Genomic DNA, 19292 nt, shown 5'->3' on the forward strand with positions numbered 1-19292 from the left:
ATGAGCAACTAAAATTTGTTTCCCAAAAGGTATTAGCTATGAACAACGGTTACAAAATATGAAACTTTCAAAATTGATTGATAGAGAGTTGCGAAGTGGTCTAATTCAGATGTTTAAATTTCAAAACAATATAAATAAAATAAACTGGCACACTGACCTGAAAGAAACGAACCTGAAAGAATAACTAATACTACGAGAGGGCATGATCAGAAATTAAGAAGACAATATGTAAGAAACTCACTTTCTAGGCATAATTTCTGCACTAACCGTGTTGTAGAAGCTTGGAAAATCCTAGATTAAGACGTTATTAATGCAACTTTTGTAAATGGTTTTAAAAACAAACTAAAACGCTTTAATGAAAAATGTTTGTTATAGTTTAACATCTACTGTCATTAGACTTAATTTTCTTGGTAAAACAAGAAAACAGCATTTGATTTATATTTATTAGATCTATTTTTTACACTGGTTTGAATAATATTATATTACACAAACTTCTGTCTAAAGGCAGGAAGCAGTACCTATTTTTCTGAATTGGAATCAGGGCAAAGTACTGGTATCTTTTTCAAGCACGCATTGGCATTAAAAAGGCAATGAAATTTATAAGATTTTATTTAAATAGGATTATCGGATATTTTATTTTGGTTTTTTTAGTATATCATATCTTTGATACTGCATTTTGAGAGTGGATTTCAATTACTTATATAACTTTTTAATAAAATTTTTGAGATTTTTTTTTTTTTTTTGTTCAAATCATTAAACTTTTAAACTGTACAATTCAATTGTTCAATTTAAAAAACAACTGTTCAATCTAAAAACATTTAAATTATGGTAGAATGATTTGAGATTACAAAACAAAAAGGTTTTTTTAATAAAATAAACTAGAAACTGTTGCAGATAGCTATTTTACAGAATAGCTATTTTAGTATGATGTCGATGACAAGTCATGCTAGGCTAAGTATGAAAAGATACTAGTCTGTGTTTTAGTGTGGACACTCACACACACATACATACACACAGATATTAGTGTGTATGTTTTATACCTTATGATGAATAAAAATTGCTCATTCACGTTCAGAGTTTTTGACACCATAAAACTCTTTTATTTGCTTTTCGTATTTGTCAACAAACGCAAATTACTAATTAAAAAAGTAGTTTAATTGAATAATTAAAAAAAAAATTGAAAATAATATAGAAATGTTATTATATAATAATTAAATCAAAATAATATAGAAATGTTATGGTGTAATAATGTTATTGAGTGTTTACTTAGATTCCGGTTTTTTAAAGTATAAAAGTATTTATTTATTTTCTCAAGATTAGATGCAATCATGTTTTGTCTATTTAAAAAATTAATAATAGCTTATAAATTAATAATAGCAAATAGTCAACTTTCCAACTTGCTTTCCAGACTCAGATAACCCGAATTATTTATCCACTGTGCCTGTGATGCACATATACTATGAAACTTTGAAAAAAAAATGAAAAAAATGGTTAACAGCAATAATACTTAAAAAATATAAAACTACTTCAATGTAAAACTTTGAAAAAAAAAAAAATTTTTTTAACTTTTTATGGAGGGTTCGAACTTGCAACTTTGCCAGCCGCACCTCATCTTTACCACTGTAACATTTTCAGTTCTATGCTGCCATTTTTCTAATTTGAAAAATTAAAATATTTAAATATTTTTCATGTACAAATAATGTTAATATTATGTTTTATGTTAAATAATTAATTTATAATAACACATTAAATAATATAACTTATATTAAATTTGCGCATACAAATAATGAATTTCTTTTCAAATACATGAGATATTCTTTTTTACACAAAATGCATATTATTTCCAGAGTTTTCTAAATAATCCCTGTATAGATGATGAAATCAGTTTACTAGTTCTTGGATATGAAAAACTGAAGAGCAGTTTTATGTCTTTATAAATTGAAGCTAATCTATGAAGACCTATAATCAAAAAAATTTTTCAAAATCATTTAACCAAAGAAAGCTGTCCAATTTGAAATAATTTTTTTTTTGTTTTCAAATTTCATATTTAAACAATCATCATAAACTTTATCTTGTTTATAAACACGCATCCACATATATTAGTAAAGTGTTTTCATTTTTAGTTAAGTGGATATTAAAGATCGTGTATGGTTTTTTGGTTCAAGTATAAATAGTTTTGATACCTAATACCGACTTGGTTTTAATTGGTTAAAAAAAAAAGTTACAGTGCAATTGTTATTTAAAGATTTTAAAAAAAACAATTAAAGGATATTCCATGATTTTTTTATATTAAGAATTATGATGGTTTTATAAATAAAGCTGTTAGTACCTTTTATTAATACGAGAACAACAACATAGAGTTTTGTTTTTAGACTAGACTATACAGGAATAGCTTTTATGATTATGGGTTCATTTGTGCCATGTATTTATTATGGATTCTACTGTAATCCCTATGAAAAAATTGTATACTTAGTCAGCATGATGGTTCTAGGAATTAGCAGCATTATTGTCTCATTGTGGGATAAATTTGCAACACCAGCATTTAGACCTATAAGAGCAGGTAAAATATATTTGAAACACTAGCATTAGATCAAAACAGTATATTTTTAATGCTTACAAGAAATTTCATCACTAGTAAAATAATAAAAGAATAATAGCCATATAGGTTGAAATGCTAATTCTGGTGTAAAAATTTGCTTGTTAAACAATATATAATAATAATTGCGCTAAAAATTAAAACCAATCAGGTTCAACCTATGTATTACATGATTAAATATGTAAAATATATTTTGTACATAAGCTAGCTTATTTTAAGTGTGGATGCTTTTAATGAACACTGCATCTATCAAGTGATAAAATAATTTTTGTTTGAAACCAAACAACTAGGTTTTTAAAAGTCAGGCTAAATTGGTTCAAGGTAATGGTTTATTGCTGGTTGTCGCTGTATTTCCAATACCTAAGCAAATGTAACAGAGGCTAACTCTGCAAAAGGCAAATTAAGTGATAACGAATTGAAAATAATGGAAATATTTCTGGTTTCTTTAAATTTTTAGTTTCTTAAAAAACTATGGATCTTGAAAATCAAATTTAACTAATTGACTTAACTTAACTGAAACTCTCATAACTTGCATGTTTAATATATTACTTGTATGAAACTGCTGTTAATCTTGCTAGATAAACAGCTGTAATATTTACCTGTATTATTTACAACTATATATATATATATATATATATATATATATATATATATATATATATATATATATATATATATATATATATATATATATATAAATATATATATATATATATATATATATATATATATATATATATATATATATATATATATATATATAGTTGTAAATAATATATATAGTTACAACTATATATATACATATATATACATATATATATATATATATATATATATATATATATATATATATATATATATATATATATATTTATAATTTTTTATAATAATTTATAACTTCCTGTAAAATATTTTTTTCTATAAATTGAATTTTTTTTGAGATTTAGTAACTCTTCCTGATGATCCAGCAATGGTGAAACTTAAAGTAGAAGATAAAAGTTAGATAAGTGTTTTTTACTAATTTATTATTGCTCTGTTCTTTAAGAACATTGAGCACTCTATTTGTAAAATACACTAACATAATTTACATATATATATATATATATATATATATATATATATATATATATATATATATATATATATATATATATATATATATATACACACACACACAATATATACTCATAAATAATTACAGGATTTAAATACTTAATGTTATATGACAAAAATTTAAGGAAATATAATTTTGTTAAAAGGATGCCAAACCTTCAAGACATGTTGTGTTCATATTAAAGACAATGATAAAAAAAAGCTTGGGCTAAATTTTTTTGATTAAAACAAAAAAAATGCATACCAAGAAAAACTAACTTTTTTGTTTTAGTCGAAAATCGCCTTCTCCATTTTGTTGTAGGCCAAATAGTATTCATAATATACACCGCAAGCTACAGACTTGATAGTTTGTTCAAGCGCGTTTTATTCCTAAGAGTTTTAGTACGTGACATCATTGATTTTTTTGTTCGTTTAAAAGATCCATTATCTAAACAAACAAAAAATCAATGATGTCATGTACTAAAAGTAATTGGAATAAAACACGCTTGAATAAGTTATCAAGCCAATTTAAACTTTATAATTTTCATAGGTCGATTTAAAAATTACTGCACGTTTTTTGAAAAGTAAAAACAAGAAACATGAAACTTTACAAATAAGAGTGGAAAAAGTTAGATTGCAATTGCGTAATTTTATATTCCTTTCTATAATACAATATAGGAATGTTTTGAAGAAAATATTTTATTATATGAAAAACTTTTTTTTTCCAAGAATAGTAAATGAAAAATCTTTATTATAAAAATATAACAATATAAACTTCTCCAATACATTCCTACTTCTTATTCATACCAAAGATACCAAAAATACAGATATTAAAAAAACAACACATAATATTGTTTATAACGCTTATAATACAGAACACTGAATATTCCAGCGTGGTATTATTTTTTATTGTCAGTAGCAGTTAGTAATAGTTAACCTGCAAAATTTTATGATGGTAGTAAAGGGTTAAAGAATAAAAAAAACTATTGCATAACCATTGCTTTCAGTCTTTAATGGCTTTAATTTGCAAAATGGTGCTCCAATTTTCAATCATTTTTAAACAAATTGAAAAAGCTTAAAAACTTGGAAGAAATTCTAATATTAAATTGAAACTGTAGGAGATAAAGTGAACTAAGTTTGAAAAGTATGAGATCATTGTTCATATCTAAAACTAAAGAAAGTAGTTTAAAATTGTAAATTAAATAATGTTTTGAAATGGAAAAGGAATTTAATTTAAAATTTCTGTATAATGTTGAGGAAAATGATGTTGTATGATTATGCTGATTGCTTTGCAAGCAATATGAATCTCATATTAAAAACATTAAGAAATTTTCTATTTCGTGGATTCGCCCTGGAAATCTGTCAATTAAAAAAGACTGTAAGAAGTTATTGCAATAGTAAACAACTTAAGGATTACTCAATTATTGGAGTAAATTGGAAGGTTATTAAGAATATACTAATAAAAACACTGATTTTTGAAAAGGACTGCTAAATTTAATTTAGTTATTTTTTTTTTAAGTCAAGATATTGAATTTTATGTGATGACAGTTGTGATATTGCTACGCTGGAACAAGTATTAGTGTATGTATTTTATTTATTGTGATTTTTCTTCACAAGCTCAAATTAAAAGATGCTTTTGAAAAATTTACTGCATTTGGAAATTGTGAAAACTTCTTACCAAAGTTACATTGTTTTTAGAAACAATCATCAAAACATCAACGAGAATTAAAACTTATCAGAAGCTTGGGGAAAATCCGTTTCATAAATAAGCAAAACCATACAGTACTCGCTGGCTGGATCATAAGTGGAATGAAATAAAAATAGCTTTAGATATTTATGGTGCATATTTTTTTCTTATAGTCTCTTAGGCAAACAGATTCTCAGCTGTCAAAAAAAACAGAATTGAGGGGATTTTTAAAAGTTTGATAAAATGCATCAGTGTAAAACATTTATACTGATATAATGAATACTTTAACAGTTAGTATGGAATTGCGTTTCAAATATATTAAGGTATCTTTATTCTGTAATTTAATTTTTCTGTTGGATATTTCTTTTTGGCCGATGAACCCTGTGATTACATTTAGTGATAAAGAAATAGCAGAAGTGGTTTCACATTCTAAAAATCTCTTAAAAAATCAGTGGTTGAAATACTGTTAAAATTTTTATTGAGTAGATTGTTTTAAAAAGTTATATTTTTCAAATGTTAAAAAAATTTTAAGTAAATATTAGTTGAAAACATGGAAAAAAATTATATTTGAATTTATTATATTTCTAATTAATGAGCATATTTTATGTATTGTAATTTAAACTTTTGTCACAACAGTCTGCAGTTTTTAAATCGTTAACTACTTCATTAAATCATTAACAAATTTTATTAAAATACTGCTCAAAAGTATCTATAGAGTTATTTAAATATTACCAACCAAAAAAAATTGTAGGCGTAACATAATAAAAATGTTCTACGCCTGACGCTTAATCACATCAGCCTTATATTTGTGTTCTTGTACTCTTTTTTTTGCTAGTATATTTTTATGCTGACTCAGCAGTTTAAAATTGCTTTTTTTTTTTTTTACAGTTTCATTTATTGTTCATACTTTGTTAAAAAAAACTAAAATCAGGAATGTTAAAGGTTTTAGTTTTATTTTACATAAAACCACATTTAGTGTTTAGGTTTTGGCACTTATCATATGATATTATATGACTTATTGCAGAAATGGCAACCGCCCCAGAAATGGCAACAGTATTCCATACACAGCCAAATTTGAGATTTATAGAGAATAGAATCCGAAGTAAGAAAGTGTCGAGCTCAATAAAGAAATGCAACCTTAGCAGATGCTAATTTTGATATATGGTTTTCAAGAAAGATCGGAAGTAAGAGTTAATCCTAGAAGATGAAGAGTAGATGACTCATCAAGTACATCACTGTTCATAAATATAGGAAGATCTTAATTATTGCGATAATGATTGGCTGAAAAAAGTTGAATTTTATCTGTATTGAAATTCACCAGCCACTGTGAGCCCCATGCTGTAGCAGAAGTAAGATCCTTTTCAAGCTCAAATGCCCCCTCCAAGCAATCAGAGAGTGTTGGCTTCTTATCACGACAAGAATAAATGGTAGTATCGTCAGCAAACAATGCTACCTTTGTGAGAATATCTGGAAGAATATCGTTAATGTAAATTAAAAAGAGTATAGGGTCAAGGATAGAACCTTGAGGAACCCCTGAAGTTACAGAAAAAGAAGAAGAGTGCTGTCTATCAAAGATTAGAAAGGAAGCATTCAATAATCTTAGAGATGTTACCAGATACACTGTTAGAAGAAAGTTTATGGAGAAGACCAGCATGCCAAACTTTATCAAAAGCTTTTCAAATGTCAAGAGCAATGGTCTTAATCTCATCACCTTTTTTTAATGCATGGTAAAACCTATCGGTTATTACTGTTAGCAAAGCAGCTGTAGAACGAGAAGATCGAAATCCATATTGATGATCAGAAAGTAAGTTATTAGATTCAAGATGAGAGATTAAAACCTTGCTTATGATAGGAAAAAGACTAATGGGACGGTAGTTAGACATATCAGATCGCTCTCCAGAATTTTTGATAATAGGGATAACAGATGCGGCTTTCCAGCAGGCTGGAAAACAAGACTCTGATAAGCACTTGTTGAATAGTTTTGAAAGTATAGACGACAGCTCCGGACAACACTTCTGCAACAGGTATACTATAACAGGTATGTTGTCCAGGCCACAAGCTGTAGAAGAGTCTAAGCAGGAAATCACTTTAAATACAGAAGCTGGAGTGATATGAATGTCAAGTAATGGATCAACATCTTTGAAGGCTATATCAGGTAGAACCAGATTCCAGGTCAAGCCTTACTTTTCTCCATGGTTTTCCTCACTTTGTGCTGCTGCAATTGCCAATATAGAAGTTTTTGTTCTCGATATCTCGACAAAAAAATTTTTTTCTGTCAGTTTAGTTTTGTTCTTGACATATTGACAATGAAGATAGTTTGAGCTTGAATGAAAGAGCTTTGGAATTATCCATAAAGGATGTCCTGCTAAGTTAGGGTCAGGGTTAGGGTTAATGGCCAGAAGTAGGATAATGTTGGTTCTCGTGCGCAGAGATGTTTGGAGTATTATAGAGCCTTATGTTCAATGAAAATCTCAGCGGAAGATAGCCAATAAACTTCTACTTCTGGTTAGTATTTAAATTCTGAATGATGTCCTTTATGGACAACCCCTTTGATGAAAGCTTCCAAAATCGAAATTGTTACTATCTTCTTTTAAATTTTATTTATAATAATCAAGTAAAAGGTCATGTCAATCATGAAGATGAATTTGAAGATAAAGAGAAAAGAAAGAATCATAAATAAAAATCCACAGTTAATTGTTTTATCTGTGTAGTTACATAATGATGAACTAATTGATATATTAAATTATTTAACCATGAGTGAGATCTCGTCTAAGTCCCATTTCTCGTGAGAAATGGGACTTATTGTGAGAAATGAGAAATAAAAAATTCTCGCGAGAAGTAGAACGAGACTTAAATATTATATTATTTTCCAAATTAAAAATTATTATAATTTACAAAATGCTTAATAATTTTACAATTATTAAGCATTTTGTAAAATTACAATACATTGCCAGAACTCTCTTCATTAGCTAGACAAATTTTAGCTATTCCAGCAAGTTTAACTAAATCAGAGAGATTTTTTAGCTCAGTTGGAAATGTCGTCCAATCATCCAGACACAACTTACACCCAGAAAAAGTAGAACAAATCATCTTAATCAGAGAAAACATAGTCTTGTTGGAAAAGTTTGGCAAAAAAATTCTGAATTAATATTTGAAAAAGTTGTTTACATTTGACAAATGTCATTTGTGTCTATTTGTTTACTTTTTTTTTTACTTGGATTTTAATAAATTTGTTTTCAAAAATTGTTAAATTTCTCGTCTCGGTCTCACGAGAAGTACTAACTTCTCGTCTCGGTTTGAAAAAACCTAGTCTCGCTCATGGTTAAAATTATTGCATCACATTTAAAATATAATTTAAATTTATTTTGAGTTAGTCAGACGTTTACGTATGCATGGAGCTGATGGGAACTTGCTTAGAAAAACTTTTGAAAACAACGCGAACTCCTATACCTGAACCTATTCTTGGCAAAGTTGCATATTCCGTATGTAAATTTTTATTTTGTATTCGATATATAGATTTGGATTTTGTAGGTAGATGTATGATATTCGGTTTGTATGATATTATTATACTGTTTAATTTTTCATATTTAAAACCTTAATTTTTTTATTATGAAGAACTTTATAAAAAAATAAAGACCAACTGTGAAACAGAAATTTCCTAAATTTCTTCAGAGGAAGAATACCAGTGGTTGCTATAGCTTCCTCCTGAAAAAAGTAATAGCCCTTGTGTTGCAAGAAAATTTCGCTTTTAGCATAACTATTTACTTTTTGATTAAGGTCAGCATTTTAGATTAAGAACAATTTGTAAATTCAGTGGTGTCTACATATGTAGGCACCACTGAATTTTTAAACCACTACATTTTTAACCACTTTTACCACTACATTTTTAAAAATAGATAATGTATGGTACATCTTATATTTTTTTGTAGTAACTAACATTGACTTTTATTAAGAATTCATTTCGCATTTTTTTATCATTTACGCATTTGTTATTGTCTCTTTTTAAGACATTTAAAGTTATATCTCCGTATAAATTAGAAATTGAATATTGAGTAAACATATATTTTTTTAAAAAAGATCTTTATTTAAGAAAAACAGTCATGCAGAAAAATATTTAAATTTTTTTGGTTAACCAAGAACAGTTTGAAATGTTATAATTCATATTAAAAAATGTTTTTTGGTTAACCAAGGACAGCCTGAAATATTAAAAATGTTTTCAATAAATTTTGTGTGTAATCCTGACTGAACAACTAAACAAAAATTAAAAAAAAAAAAATGTTTTAAAATCTTTTTAACTTTACATAAATAGTTAGCATTTATCAGTTTGTGACAATCACTATTTAAAATTTATTTTTATATTTGTTGTATTTTTAAATTAGTTAATTTTATTTTAAGGTGGTTAAAGCTTTGCAATACTTGAAACAAGTCCACGGTGTTATGCACAGAGATGTTAAACCTTCAAATATTCTATTAGATGATAAAGGTAATGTAAAACTTTGTGATTTCGGAATCAGCGGACGCTTAGTTGATTCAAAAGCTAAAACTAAAGGTGCTGGATGTGCTGCTTATATGGCGGTAAATAATTTTATATTAAATTGATTTGACTAGTTTTATAATTTTTCTTCAATATCCTGAGTTTTAATCTGTATATCTTAGCTTAAATCAATGAATTATTATCTTGATGTTTTCAAAAAAGACAGCATATTGTCACCTGATTATTTTCATTGCGATTGTTTTTTTTGTTTTTTGTTTTTTTGTAGCTTTAATGTCATTATTTTTATGTTTGCTTTTTAGCCTGAACGAGTTGAACCACCTGACCCACTAAATCCAGATTATGATGTGCGAGCAGACGTTTGGTCACTTGGAATTTCATTGGTAATTCAATTATTGCTAACAATCCGAAATTTTTAAAAAATTGTTTCAAAAAAGGTTCAAAAATCCTCTTTTTTTTTAAATCTTTATAAAGTAGATTCTAAGAGTTTACTTTTTGAACATCAAAAAATGTATTGTTTTCTTCATGGTATTATGTGGTATTATTTTTTATTATTCATGAAAAAATGCTTGGCTGCTCTAAAAAATTCATATTTTCAAAAAGTATTTTACTATTCATTTTCTTATGCAAATCTAATTATATGTTGTTTTTTTTAATATTATTTATTTAGTTTTAGACAAAACTGATAAACAATAAAATTGGGTAAACGAGTGAAAACGAGCTCGTAAAAATAAGGTGGTCACCTTTCTAGTGGTTGTACTGTGATAAAAATTCTCATTCCTGAAATGCAATAAATATTTAAATTTAGAAAATCTAGAAAAATTATAATTTAGTTATCATAAATTATTACTTTATGATTAAGTTTTTATAAATTAAAAAATAAATTAAAAAATACGCGACAAAAAAATAGCGATATTATTTGAAACATCGCACTATATATTTTAATTATTGTTATTTTCAAGGTTGAACTAGCTACTGGATTTTTCCCATATCGTGGATGTCGCAATGAATTTGAAGTGCTTATGAAAATAATGCATGATCCATCGCCTTCTCTTCCTAAGGATGGCTTTTCTGAAGAATTTCAGTCGTTTATTAATTTGTGTCTTGAAAAAGATCTTAAAAAACGTCCAAAGTTTGATTTATTACTTGTAAGGCTCTAAAAAAAAATTAATTTATTATAACTGTTATTGTTGAGTTTCGTTTTAACCCTTGTGACTTATTGTAACTGTTGAAAGCTGTTTTTATCGTTTTTTTGTTTTTTGTTTTTTCTTATCTTGTTGCAAACTTTTAAATTTATAAGGGAACAGAAATGATATAATGAAACTGACACTAAATATTTTGATTTGCAGGAGCACCCATTTCAAGTTCGCTACGAAAAAGAAATCGTAGATGTGGCTGGATGGTATTCGAACATCAATTCTTATGTTTAAGATTCAATTGTTTTGAAGTTTTACACGGATAAAAATAAGTTTTTAAATATGTAACTGATATTTGAGTCGATATTTTGAATTAAGCATCATTTATATTTAAAAGTGTTTTAATAGATTGCATTTTATATCTTATAAACATTAATTTGTATACCTATTTAAGAATACATTTTTTGGCTTATATGTAGTATTCGTTACATTATTGTTAACTATAAATATTACAACAATTAGGCAGAAATTTTCGAAACAGACCGAAAGGAACCAAAGTTTTATCTATCATTTTGTTACTGGCCCAGAGCACAGTGGGCCAGAATGCACTTTTACTGGACAAAATTCATAACTAATTTAATATTAGAGCTATATTCACTAAAATTAGTATGAGTACTAATATGATGTCTGCGCTTTTTATGAAAGTAATATTTTTTTATTTCGTTGCTATGGATACCTTTATTTTGCTTAGCAACAACCTACTTTTGTTATCTGCAGATATTTTATAAGTGCTATATTCACTAAATTTGGCATGAGTACCAATATGAGATCACACTTCTTACAAAAGTGATAATTTTTTAAATTTAGTTGTTATGGATACTTATATTGCTTAGTTACCGGATACTTTCCTTAGTTACAAAGTGGTAAATTGATATTTGAATATCTTATCGGATTTTTGACCCACCTATATTGAATAAAAATTGAGTATTTAGGTAAATAATGTTTTAGGAATAATAAAAGCAAAAAATAGTGCAAGAAAACGTTATCAATTTTAAATTACATCAAAAAATTATAAAACAATAATATCGTTTGAAGATTGTTTAAGTAATTGTAAAACATCTGAAGGAAATGCTTTATGATTTGTTTGGTGTGATGTTGATTTACGCAATGATGAAATAACAGGATCACTGGAAACTAGGAGTCTATTGATAAGATCAGTATTTGTTGCTTTTCTGTATGTTTTTCGGCTGAAATTTTCGCGATAAGATTTAAAGTCTTTATTTCTAGCCTCTTGAGCTTCCTCTGACATAAGTCCGATGGGTAATGTAAGGCTTTTAATTATGTCATGTCCATGTATCAATACTTTGTGAACTGATTGAGCCATGTAATACCATGGATAAAGGGACACATATAGTCTAAAAGTGTCAAAACAATAATCCTTGAACTTTAAGCAGTCTATTTCATATCCTGAAGAGAGCGTTACCAAGATAATGTAAAATCTGAATATAAGGTTTTGGTCAATACCCAGAATTTCAGCTGTTTGTTCGTATGCTGCAAAAGCACGCCTTGAGGTATTGCCATCATTACTTGTTCCAGAACCACCACTTTTAGGGAAATCAACAACAAGTCCCATTTTGTTCATAAAATCAGTCTGAATCTTTTGTTTAGCTACAGATGCCTTTTCTTTGTGTTCTTTAGATCTTGCTTGCCACTTTCTTGTTTCTTTTTTATATGCAATGTGCAATAACATCTCAAAAAATCGAATCCATGCATGAAGACTGGAAAGACCATATTTGAACTCTCTGTTAGTATAATCTATATTAAGGATATCAAGACTTCATATTTTTTGGAGAGACACCACACACTAAACAGCATTGGTATGAGTTATTTTTTTCAGATAATATTGTTTGAACCTTCCCATCAATCATTGTAAGTTCAATAATACAATTCACTTCAATAGAAGATCCGCAAACCTCTAATAAAATCATACCCAAGCTTTCTATCTCACTTTTAATGTACTGATCTTCTTCAATCACAGATTCCTTGGATTCCATTTTGTATGCAAATCTTATGGGTCTACAATAGGCTGTGGAGGACGACTTTTGATTTCTCCAAATAGGCACCTTTTCGTTGCTGTTGTTAAATCCAGTCAAATCCAATGGGACAAGACAAGTAATAAATAATGATTCTTCACGCTTTAAATCTCTGTTAATGTCGGGTTCTGATAAAACTTGTTTATAAATGCTTTGGCCAGTAGCACCATCAAAACCAGCCTTACACGTTAGTGTCATTGTTTTTATTGCTTTGTCGTTCAATATCAAGTGCCTTAGCACAGGTTCCTGAACTGCACAGATTCTTTGCAAAGTATGAGTCATTAAATCTTTTAAAGGAACTGAGGCTGAATAGTCCTCCACTGTTATGTTTGCAGGATAACATTTCAATTTTGCATCTCTGACATCATTGTAAGCGGGGTAGATGTTATATTCTTTCTCCAAGGCTCCGCTTCTAATCAATTGATAGGAAGCTTTTGTCAGACTTGCATCAATTATTAAAGCCAGTGCTTCGTCTGCTGAATATTTAGTTGCTTTATCTGTATTTGATATATTTAAAACATTCTTGGCAGCAATAACAACAGATTCATCTCTAAATTTTTTATTAGCAGCAAAAAATAATTCATTGGATGAATGAGATTCAATTAAACAAGATACACGCCGTTTTTTAGTTTTATTAGAACTATTATCAAATGCAACTGGTTTTCGACCACGTCTACTTGCAGTTGGTTCATTGTCTTTTTTCTGACAATTAAATATTCATTAAGCCAGTTCACAAACTTCTTTTCAAAATTTTTCACAGTATAGTTTGCAGATTTCCACTTTTTTTTATACAAGTAAACAAATCGTTGAACAGCATGTCTAAAATCAACGTCTTTAAAATCAGCAAATTTTGGCTTTAAAATCAGCAAATTTTTGGCGTTGAATAAATTATAATATATCTTCAGTAATATTTTGTTTTGAAATACTAAGATTGTTTTTTTGGAGAAAATTATGAATGTCTAAGTTTAACAAAACCATATCTAAATAATTATTGTAACTAGTATTTTGTATTTAAAAGTAAAATGTTATAATATATATGCCGCCTGGACTACTAATACTTGTTAGTAATTAAGTTACTACAAGTGTTAGTAATTAAAATTAAAAGTAATTAAATCACTGTCAGTGTTTGTAATTAAATTACTAACAACTACCGAAAATATGTTGTTGCTATGTTATGCAAAGTAAGGTATCCATAATAACCAAAAAAAGTTAACCTCATAAGAATTCTGAATCTCATTTTAATACATACCCCCAATATTGTGTATTTAGCGCAAGTAAAATACTGTTAAAACAACGTTAATGTAAAAATGAGTTGTTGCTATGCAAAATTTAGTACCATAGCAACTAAGTTAAAACATACATAAAATCTGAACGGGGATTTAAGGGGACGAGCAATCAATTAAAACTCGATTGAAGCATCATATAGCTCAAATAAATATAAGACAACACATGGCAAGTTGTGGTAATTATTAGTTATTGTGCGGCAAAAAATAAGTTTCTTAAGAAATTTTTTTTTTTAATCGGTGATTTTCAAAGTATAACTGAGATAACATGCTATAACAAATTTATTTCACACATTGGTTTTTCTTATCTCTAAATACTCTAGAATAACATGTACTAATTTTTTGTTTCAAAAACGTAGATGTAATTGAAATATAACACAACGTTGATGTCACCGTTAATTACTTATTTATAATTTTTTTTTTTTTTTTCTATCTCAATATTCAAATGCTTAGAGTCCTGGTAACTAGGGGATTTAATATAAATAAATTATCAATAGATTTCTCCTAATATATGTAGATACTAAAATTAAATAGGTTTTCAAGATTAGACAACTAAAATTTTTCCCATTTTGTCCACCTACTGGCCCACTGTGCAGAGGTGGGGTTTTAACCACGGATCCATTGTTTCTGGGGCAAGTGCGCTACCACTGCGCCACGACTGATCACAAGAATCTGCACCAATGTAGGTAGGTTATGCACCCGTGACACATAGGTTAGAGTTCTGGCTCAGAACTACGAGGTTCGACGCTAGCTCTAGCCAAATAAAGCAACATTGGTAATAAAAAAAGTGTAAACTCTCAATGACTTTTTTCATTCGCTCTTCCCTATGATTGGTGACGGATTTTCTCCTGTAGTTTTGAGCCATTGTTATTTATTATTAATTGGTTTAATTAATTATAAGACCAACATGATTTGAGAAATTAATTAACAAAACAAGAGGAAGAGACAATATTTTGTGCCGTTACGCAGTAGTTAGATTTCTGGCTCAGAGCTAAGAGGTTGAAGGTTCAAGCCCAATAAGCGACGTTGGTAAGGAAGGAGGCGTGAACTTCCTAGTTAAATAGCGTCATTTTTTGCATTTAGAAAGTATTTAAAAAAGCATTTAAAAACTTTTAACAAAAGCAAAAGACCCGAATATAAATTGATGTACTGGTAAGGACAACCTCCTCAAGCAAAATTAGAATTCTTCAGGCATATTGCACAGGTGATAAGTTGTAAGATTCAAGTTGATATCTGCCCAAACAGCTGATTCTGACAAAAATCAGTTTAAAGCGTTTTCAATATCTGTTGTAACAGTAAATGATAAAGAGTTCAGCTAATTCAATTGCCTTTAAATGCATCTGAACAAGAATTCAATGCCTTATTTGAAAGTGAACAAACATTTCGACTTATTAAGGATAGTCTTTATTCCAGTTTTTATTTTATCTTATGGTCACTCTGCAGTTGAGCAAGGTTTTAGTGTTAACAAAGAGTTTGCAAAAACCCTTTAGTTAGTTAGTGTACTGTTTATAGCTATGTAAACACAACAAAGCAGGATGTTCACAATCACTAATGATTTAACAAAAAAGTTTCATGTTAGCATTCTCGATATGTGTGATAAATGGATGAAAATATAAAAGAAAATGTTTCTACTAATAATGCAAAAAAAATGGAAGCTCATCAATAAATAAATAATGATATTAGAAAGAGAAATCGTGTATTATTACCCGAAATGAAGAAATTAAATGTTATAGCATTCAAACAGAAAAATCTGATTTTATGAACTTGTTGGTTAAATTTGATTCCCTGGATCGTTAGTTACTAGGTGAAAAGAAAAAGAAAACTTTTTATATTATTCTTATAAATTAATAAGCTAGATAGGGTTATGGTAAAACTAGAGCCAGATTAAGAAGTCATTTAAGTTAATTTCAGTTTTTGTCATTTCATATCTTGAAAAAAAAATTTATTTTTATTATAGTAAAGTAGTTTGACTTTTTAGTATTTATTTTCGAACAAAATCTTTAACTGCATCACTTAAACATTAAAACAAAAGATTGATATCAATAACTCTAGCACAAAAAAAATATAGTTAATAGTTATTTTTATTCAAAAATCTAAAATGTTTAGAGTAAGTTATAGTTAGCCATTAGGGTGGAGTGAATTTTAGTTTTTTTTACAATTCGTTTAGCCTGGGTGTGCAAAAGTTCTCTATTCATTTCAGAAATACTCTGGAAAAATATCAATGCTCTAGGAAATTATCTTGAGGTTCCTCAAGACCTCTAAAATTTTAATGGGTCCCTAATATTATGTAAAAAAAAGTTTTTCAAAAGTATGTCATGTTGGGTCTCAAAAGAAGCAAAATTTTATAAAAATTTCAAAAATAACAATTATTTTATAAAAAAATTATTATTTAAGATTTTTTTGAAATTATAATTGAAAAAAATAAACTTTTTTCATTTTGAGTTTAAAAGGTCAATTTTTCTGCAATAAACTATAAAATAACAATTTTTTTTTTTAAATAATTGTTATTTTTGAAATTTTTATAAAATTTTGCTTCTTTTGAGACCCAACATGACATACTTTTGAAAAACTTTTTTTTATATATTATTAGGGACCCATTAAAATTTTAGAGGTCTTGAGGAACCTCAAGATAATTTCCTAGAGCATTGATATTTTTCCAGAGTATTTCTGAAATGAATAGACAACTTTTGCACACCCAGGCAAAACGAATTGTAAAAAAAAAATAAAATTCACTCCACCCTATTAGCCATTATATTACATTTTATGTGCATATGGCTGTTATATATTTGTTCATAAATTAATCTAATAAAAAGATTGCTATTATTTATTTTTGTAAAGTTTTGAACATATCTTTCGAAATAATGTATATATTTTCTTGCAAAATATCATAAAGAGTAATTTTTTCATAATTTGCACTATAGAAATGCTTAGTTAAAAATAAAGTACTTAGTGCTCAGCATGCATTTTTATCGTTGCTACTTGGTTTCTAAAAAGATATTGTGCCTTTATTTTTGTTAGTTATAATGCAAATATCTGAGTTTTTTTTACACATGTTTTCAGAACTTTCTAACAATTGGTTTTTAGTCTGCATGTTTTTAAGTGACAATGGCTAAGCGATGACGAGCATTGAGTGTTAGCTAGTAATTTATACAGAAATTTATAAAAAGTCATGGAATTTAATTTTTAAATTTTATTGGCTCTCCTGATATATATATATACTAGGGATATGACTTTTTTGCAACCTACTAGGCCTGTATCGTAATTCAATGAACTTTTATGTAAAAAGAACGAATAGATGTTTCATTTTGACATATTTTGAAAAAAGGTCACCCCAAAACCAAAAAATCGAATTTTCAATAGGTACACTTTTGTACAGTAAATGAATATTAAAGGCTGAAGATGTTGTAAGAGTCATACTCCTGTTGTTATTTTATTTATTTATGCAACATGTACTGTGATATAACAAAAAACATTATGTGATATATAATTATACAAGTATTACAAAATTAACAGTATCAAAGCGTCTAGTACAACAATATACATAACTGTCTGTGTCTATAGGCCTACTGTGTTTAGTACATGGGTCACATGATGCTCACGTCTCATAAAGAGTCTAGCGCTTATTACTTAGAATGAATCGAAGTTGCAGTTTGTCTTTCTTTCTGCAGGAAGCATACAGGTCTTGCATCACCTTGATTGCACGTTCAGCTATCTGATTGCTTCGTGGTATGTCGATGACGGATGGCTCTTTCTTCCAGTGATTTTTGAATGACTGCAATGCCTTTTTGTAAGGCTTCAATACATCAGATAAATTCTTGAAGTCATTGTCATTGTACTTTTGACTACTAAACCAATGTTCTGCCCACTCATATGAAATGAACCTGCAAACCTTCTCCAAATTCTTTCTCGCTTCAGGCATAAGAATGAACGCCAGAATGGCGAGAATGGCTCTTGAGTTCCATCTGGCATTGCTCATATTAGGAATGTTCTGAAAGTGAATCAGAGGGAAGTTTCTTTGTTCTTCATAGAACCTAAACACTCTTGTTAAATGGTACAAAAACTTCATATCGTCTCTCCACCCTGATTTATCAAGAATTTCTACAGTTCCATTCACAAACTTATCCTTCAATTCATCATACTTATTCAACAGTTCAGACACAAATGGGTATTCAATGTTTGGAGATTTGGTATCACCCCCAAGTTCTTCGTCCATCACCAGACGGAGAATCCTGTCTAGTACGTGATGCTGACAACCGATAAATTGTGGTATTGTGACACCCTTTAATTTAAACATACGTTGCAACTTCACAACAACTCCATTTCTCTTCCCAGTATTGACGTTTGTTGTATCAGTAATGATCATCTTAATTGAATTCCACAAATTGTATTCATCAATAAGTTTGGCAATTTTTTCAGCAACAGTTTCAGCTTTGCCATCTTTTAAACGCAGTGCATCAAGTTTCACGTCAGTTCTTTCATTCTGAAGTACAACTACCTGATATTCCTTATCATCTATTCGTTTGCCGTCAAAGTGTAAGGACCACTGTTCCATTTTAAGTTGTTGTATCATTTCTTTTTTTAATTTACCTGCCTCTTTGAATATGGACTTGTAAATTGCTGATTGACTTGGAGTTGGAATATCAATACCTTGTTGTGATAATACATTGCATATTTTAGCAGCTTTCTTTGTGGAAACTCCACTTGATGTAACCATACTTACAGCAAGTTTACTTTTGTAGTGCTTTCTAGTTTTTTTCTGAGTGTCCTCATCATCGTCTTTATCACCGTCGTCGTCTTCATCATCTTCACTCTTACTTTTGCAGTTTTCAGATTCAGTACCACTGTCTGTGGTAGACAGGACTTGTGATGTGGAAGGTATTGCTGTTCCAGACTGGACTTTCCTTCTCTTGGAA

At 28.4% G+C, this 19292-nt stretch overlaps 1 protein-coding gene across 1 annotated transcript in view; it reads left to right on the forward strand.

Annotated features, from left to right (window-relative positions):
• LOC100201328 (dual specificity mitogen-activated protein kinase kinase 7) overlaps window positions 1–11475 on the forward strand; it is a 33301-nt gene extending 21826 nt beyond the window's left edge. Inside the window, exons 6-10 of the mRNA XM_065790953.1 lie at window positions 8750–8857; window positions 9771–9950; window positions 10170–10250; window positions 10830–11015; window positions 11217–11475. Coding sequence (XP_065647025.1) covers window positions 8750–8857; window positions 9771–9950; window positions 10170–10250; window positions 10830–11015; window positions 11217–11297 — 636 coding nt within the window. The 3' untranslated portion in view covers window positions 11298–11475. The remainder of the gene's footprint in view (window positions 1–8749; window positions 8858–9770; window positions 9951–10169; window positions 10251–10829; window positions 11016–11216) is intronic.
• Window positions 11476–19292: the final 7817 nt, after the last annotated feature.

Source organism: Hydra vulgaris, chromosome 02, assembly GCF_038396675.1.
Source record: "Hydra vulgaris chromosome 02, alternate assembly HydraT2T_AEP".
Classification (NCBI taxonomy): Eukaryota; Metazoa; Cnidaria; class Hydrozoa; order Anthoathecata; family Hydridae; genus Hydra; species Hydra vulgaris.